The sequence below is a fragment of the Centruroides sculpturatus genome, unplaced genomic scaffold (assembly GCF_000671375.1).
Source record: "Centruroides sculpturatus isolate CEXI.00-Female unplaced genomic scaffold, Cexi_2.0 scaffold1183, whole genome shotgun sequence".
NCBI lineage: Eukaryota > Metazoa > Arthropoda > Arachnida > Scorpiones > Buthidae > Centruroides > Centruroides sculpturatus.
Window position 1 is genome coordinate 235851 of NW_019385406.1, and position 6750 is coordinate 242600.

Here is a 6750-nt window from a genome sequence, read left to right on the forward strand (position 1 = left end):
GACAGATTCCTTATGCCCTCTAAATGCCAATTCTCGCTTTGAGAAATAAACATATTATATCTAAATTAATAGATGTTATATGTTTTTATCAAAGCAAGAATTGGCATTTAGAGGGCATAGGGAATCTATTGAATCTAATAACAGAGGTAATTATATTGAACTTGTTTATTTATTAATTATGTCAGATAAATAATCTATTAAAAATATATTTAAAGAATTAACTGATTGCCCCTGGAAGTCGGCTTTTTACAGAAATACAGCTTCCCTATCGTCAAATGTCACGCACGCCACTGATATTCAGGATATAGGCTACTTTCCATTTCCAAAATTATTCAATTTTATAAGCTTTCATAGAATTATATCATTTGTGAGTCTAAATAGCTTACACTTGGTTCTTATCAGGTATTAGGCATGAATAAGAAGTTTTGTCTGGAGGCCAGTGGATGTAAAGTAAACCAAGAAATTCAAATACAGTAGGGTAATGCTGTGGTCATTAAGGGGTGATAATGGACATCAGTGAAAACTGGTCAAATGAAATTTGATTGGTCAGTCTGTTATTTGAGCGAAATAAATGCAGTACTGAATGTGTGATTAATTCCATTTTTAACTATGTCAGGCTATCAGTGAGTCCTGTAGATAAATTTATGATTTTCTCAAGTGAAATCAAGTACCTCGACTTGAGTGTGTGTGTCTGTGTTTGTTTTAAACACAGATTTCAAAAGATTTTTTAATTATCAGAAATTGAAATAATAAACTTAAGCTAAAGTGTATCCAAAAGAATAATCTTTCTTTTCAGCATATATCATATTAATAAAACTAAAATGTATTTCTATAGCATATAAAAGATCAAAGATTATTAATAATAATCAAAATATTAATACATGTGCAAAACCATTTTTATCATAAGAAACAAATGAATTTCAATGCCTTCCAAATTCATAACAATCTTGGAATTTAACTCTTTAAGCCCATTTGTTTTGCTTCGAATGCCACTCAGAAATCCATAAAAAATTGATTGTTTCTATTAAATAATTATTTCCACTCAAACGCGGATCTGACATCCAAAAAAATTTCCGGGAAATAATTCCCCTTTAAAAAGTGTTTTTACAAAAAAAGTATATAAAAAAATAAAAATAATTTAAAATAAATGCTTTTATTTGAAAAATATAGCAGCAAGGATTATGTTTCATTTAACAAAGTGTGAAACGTCACACGTGCAGTCTACGTTGTTTACAAACTGGTTGACCTTGAGAACAGCTGGTGTCAGCTTTCCTGGGTAGTTCTCGTATGCCTCAGAGGAATATTGGTTTAAAGCAGGAGGGAAGTTAATTTACCATATCTGTTCAAATATAACACAATATTTTCGATTTTTATGCTATTAAATTACAAGGGGAATGAAAAAAAGGTATGGGAAAAAATTCTACTGAACAAAAAAACCTGCTGATGTCATAAAAAACATCCAATAGCTTTTTAAAACATTTTACCGAAATCAAATTGGTCAAATAGAAGTTTGGAACGATTTAATTAATTTGTTAAAAAAACTCCCATAAAAAAAATAGTGCAATTAATTACCTAATTAATAAATCGTCATAAAATATTTTTGTGGCAAAAATAATACATGAAATTTGCAGAGATCATAGATAACGATGTATATATGCTAACCCCTTCCGCCCATAACCAGAGATAACTCGGGCTGTGCGTGACGCTGCACAGTCCATATCCCGAGTTATCTCGGGCATAGGTTCTAAGGGCCTCAAAAAAGAGCCTTGACTTATAACTTTTCCAAAAATGTATGGATTAGATCACTATACCCTTCCATCAACTCCCGCTGGTATTTTGTGCCATCAGGGATATGCTCGTGAACATATGAGGGTCGTCCCAGAAGTACCCGACCTGACATATAGATGGCGGTAGTTTTTTAAAAAAATTATTGTGTTTGAAAGCATCAACCTTATAAAGCTTAAGTTTGAAGTTTGAAGATGCTACCTTGTTTAGTATTTGTTTGACAGCCATCAATAGTGAACAATCTCAGTGAATTTGTAAACATGGAAAAAATTGGTCATTGTTATGTGATACAATACTTTCATTTGAAAGGTTTCAGTCCAACCAATATTAAAGCTGAGCTAGATTCTACTCTAGGGAAATCTGCTCCCTCGTTTACAACAATAAAATATTGGATGGCAGAGTTTAAACGAGACCGTACGAGCTGCCAAGATGAGCATTGTAGTGGTCAACCAAGTGAGGTGACCATGCCAGAAATGGTGAAAAAAATCCACAAAATGGTATTGGATGATAGTCGACTCAAAGTGCAAATGCTAGCAGACATGGTAGGCATTTCGAAAAGTGCTGTATATCACATTTTGACAGAAAATTTGGACATGAGAAAGCTGTGCGCAAGATGGGTGCCGCGTTTGCTCACAACGGAACAAAAACAGCGTCATGAGGAAGTTTCAATCGAGTGTTTGGAGATGTTTTGCAGCAACAAAGCCGAGTTTTTGCATTGATTCATAACTATGGATGAAACATAAGTCCATCACTTCACACCTGAGACGAAAGAACAATTGAAACAATGGACTGAAAGGGGAGAATCAGCTCCAAAGAAGGTGACAACACTTCCATCTGCTGGCAAAGTCTTGGCGTCAGTTGTTTGGGATGTGCGTGGGATAATTTTCATTGATTATCTTCTAAAAGGAAAAACAATCAACAGCGGGTATTATTCGAACTTATTGCAACGCTTGAGTGATGAAATTAAGAAAAAACGGCCCATTTGGCAAAAAAGAGTGTTGTTTCATCAAGACAATGCACCAGTTCACAGATCCGTTATTTCGATGACTAAAATCAATGAGTTAAGGTTAAAATTGATTCCTCACGCACCCTATTCGCCAGATTTAGCCCCCTCGGATTATTTTCTTTTTCCAAACTTGAAAAAATGGCTCGGTGGTAAAAGATTTGCCAACAATGAAGAGGTGGAGTCTGAGGTTGATGGCTATTTTGAGAAGCTTGACAGTTCTCATTATAAACAGGGTATCGAAGCTATTGAACATCGCTGGGAAAAGTGTATCGAGCTAAAAGGAGACTATGTTGAAAAATAACGATTTGTTTTTCCAAATTTTTTGTGTCTTATTTTTTAGGTCGGGTACTTATGGGACTACCCTCGTAGTACAAGATAACATATTCCAACAGCACATCCTGGGCACATTTGCTCTGTCACAACTCCTTCTTTAGATTCAATGGATTAACTTATGAACAGGAACAAGGAGTACCAATCAGAAGCCCCATTGCAGGGGATCTGTGTGAGATAGTGATGAGGAAACTGGAATCTGAATTTATACCAAAACATTTTCCAAACATCATAATATACAAAAGATACATAGATGATATTCTTATACTATGAAATGATAAGCCAAATATTTCTGCACTTGTTGATTCTATCAATGATAATCCATATGGCTTAACTGTGGAGATAGACCACGCTCATCCTACAGAAGCTCACTTCTTGGACATTAATATGAGGATAGAAGGATCAACCATCAACACAGAAGTTTATTGTAAATCAAGTGCTGAATGTTTATATATACTGGCAGGATCCTGTGACCCACCACAGTACAAGTTTGCAGCTTTCAATGTATTAATAAAGAGAGCCTATATGCACTCCTCATCACAAACAGCTTTCTGATCAGAAATGCAATGTCTAGAGCACATTGCCAAACAGCATGGTTATCATGGCATCATATGCAAAATGAACAGCAAATTACAACAAGAATCAAATCACAGCAATTGATCCAATGATACTCCTGTTAACAACATCTCAGTCACCTACAATCTAGTACTTAAAGCCATATACAACGAGATAGCTAAAAAAAACGAATATCCTCTTAACTTTTAGAAGGCGTGCTATGATTTTTGATATGCTAAGAAATGGAAAGGATACTCCAGACACAAATAAACTCCCAAGAGTATACATCGTCCCTATCATTGATCACAGGTGTAATAGAAACATGATGTACATAGTATCAACTAAACACACCCTTGAAACTAGGATTAAAGAACATAAAACAGATATCCTACACTAAAGAAACAACACAGTTCTAGCCGTATATTCCTCTGACCTGGATATAGAACCTATATTCCCTCCTATATTCCAATATAGAACCTATATATTCCAAAGGTCATACACACCATGTGCTGCACAGACCACCTCAGATGGCTTGAGGCAATATATATACAGGTATACCTCGCCTTACGTCGGTAATTGGTTCCAGGAAAACGACGTAAGTCGAATTTACTTGTCTCCGAATCTACTTATCACTAGGCTAAACCGTAAATTACCATTCCCGGTTCTGTATTTTATTTATTAATGCATTTTTAATAATATATGGTTAATAAAAATCTATTTTAAGCTTACAAACAAATAAATTTTAGTTTTTAATATAGTACAAAAAAAAGTAATCTAAATTTACGAATGCATGTACAGTACTGTAAATACAGTACATACTTGTATATATTTTAATATGATTTTATGTGCTTTAAACGTTTATCTAGTGATATTACGACTTCAGTATTTGTGGCGGACAGACGTAAAGTCGAATAAAATGACTTAAACTTGATTTTTATTTTTCCATATACTTTTTAACAAGCGACGTATAATCGGGAACGACGTAACTCGAAACGACGTAAGTCGAGGTATGCCTGTATATGCTTAAACATCTTTAAGACCAATAATTGTATTAATTACAAAGAGGAAACGGCTCTATCAATGGCCTTGCAGGCCATGATCAATGAAACTCTAAAATAACACAGCACCACTAATGCACAAATCCACAATGACGCTATCGGTTGCACGAGACAGTATGCCAAAAGATATTCCATAACAACTTTAAATTCGATTGGAAACACAAGGAAGTTCTGTATTGCCTGAAGAAGAGCCATAACGGTTCAAAAACATTTGCAATTACTTTATTATTTGGTTGGAAGGAGCTCACCGGTAAAAGGCAGAGAGGTACATGTATTATAAATACTCCGGTTTAGAAATTTCTAATTTGAACTTGAGACAGGAAAATGTTGTGTGTTAAGATCGAAAGTGCTCTTTTAAAAGCACTACCATTTTGTGAGATTAGCAGTGGGTCACTGGATAATCCCCAAATGACCATTTACTCTGCATGGGTTGATAAAACCCGATCTCGGAGTCTGTTGGATGGCAAGGAGGGCAAATTGAGTGGGGAGGAAGGTGAGCAAGTCGGCAGGTGTCCTTCTGAGACAGGAGACAGGTTCAACAAAAAAACAAAGCATTTATTATATAACTAAATAGTAAATACACAAGGCAATAACTATATATAGGTTAAATGCAGTTAAATACAACTAAGAGTAAGTTCGGATAACATACTATACTCCTTCCTCTAAGGGTTAAACTAAAAATACACTTAGGGAGAGAGAGAGACCAAAGCTCAAATAATTACCTCAAGGAGAGCTCTATGAGGGGCGATTAAGTGTTATGTGGAAGTTCCTATGGTCTTCTACCGTTATCTTCTCCTTTCGTTGTTTCGAGTCCGTTGTATGGAGGTCCAGGAGACGAGATGCACACGTCGACAAGTATAACTTCCGAGAGATTGCCTCGAGCTTCCAAGGATTCGAGCTTTTATATCATTCGCGTGGGAAAACTGACGCGTGATTGACTGTTTTTGACGATGACGGTGCATTCTTCACACTTAAGTGTAAACTTCCCCAGCTAGTTGTTATTACAATCGGTGAAATCCGATCTAGTTCAAATTCTTCGGGTTTTTTCTGAGGATATTTACAATTAACAGAAAATTTAGATTTTTAAGAGACCCATAAAAATCCGTGGGCTCACAATTTATATATACAGAATATTTGATCAATTTTTTATATCTGACAATTTCAGAGTAAAAAATCTCTTGAATGACTTGTAACTTTTATTTTAGTTATTTTTAAATAATTTTTATTTTATGAAATTTAACTTTTTTATATATGCTTGTAGTTTAAAAGTTAGCAAGTATAGTTGTTTTTATATATATAAATATCTCATTTATTTTGATGTGTGCTTCTTGTCCTTAATTACTTATATAATTAATACTTTTGTCCACTTTGGACAGTTTTGTGAACTAGGATTTGTTACAATGAGGAAGAGAAAAACACAATTTTCAATTAAAATTAAATATATTTTAATTGAAAATTGTGTTTATTTTCACTGAGTAACAAGTCCTAGTTTACAAGACTGTCCAAAGTGGACAAAAGTATGACAACTCATTTATTTGTATCTTTTCAAATTAATTGGAGTTTTTCTAATGCAGTTCCTGGAGATATATATTAAATCAATAAAAATACTAGAAAAATTGCCTTATGGAAAAATTTTGTTAAGCAATTTTTAACACTATATTTCATATTAGTTATAATTTTCAATTTTGTCGCAAATAGAAACTAAGCCTGTGTTACTCAAATTTATTGAAACATTCTTTTTATAATCCTTCATTTTTGTTTATCATTTATTTCTTTCAGTACAAATTTTATATACTGTATTATATATTCATGATACCGTGTTTCTCCAAAAATAAGACAGTGTCTTATATTAATTTTTGCTCTGAAAAAGGCGCTAGGTCTTATTTTCAGGGAATGTCTTATTTTTTCCAGGAAGAAGAATTCACATTTATTATTGAACAAAAAAATTCCCAAGTCGAACTTAGACGAGAGTGACGTATATCCGGTGTGTCGAACTGTCGCCTTTTTATAGCGTCA

At 34.0% G+C, this 6750-nt stretch overlaps 1 protein-coding gene across 1 annotated transcript in view; it reads left to right on the top strand.

Annotated features, from left to right (window-relative positions):
• The window catches only part of LOC111638616 (LMBR1 domain-containing protein 2-like), a 47698-nt gene that overhangs the window by 14469 nt on the left and 26479 nt on the right, over window positions 1-6750 (top strand). Inside the window, exon 4 of the mRNA XM_023384357.1 lies at window positions 2708-3055. Within this exon, the coding sequence (XP_023240125.1) occupies window positions 2708-3055 (348 nt within the window). The remainder of the gene's footprint in view (window positions 1-2707; window positions 3056-6750) is intronic.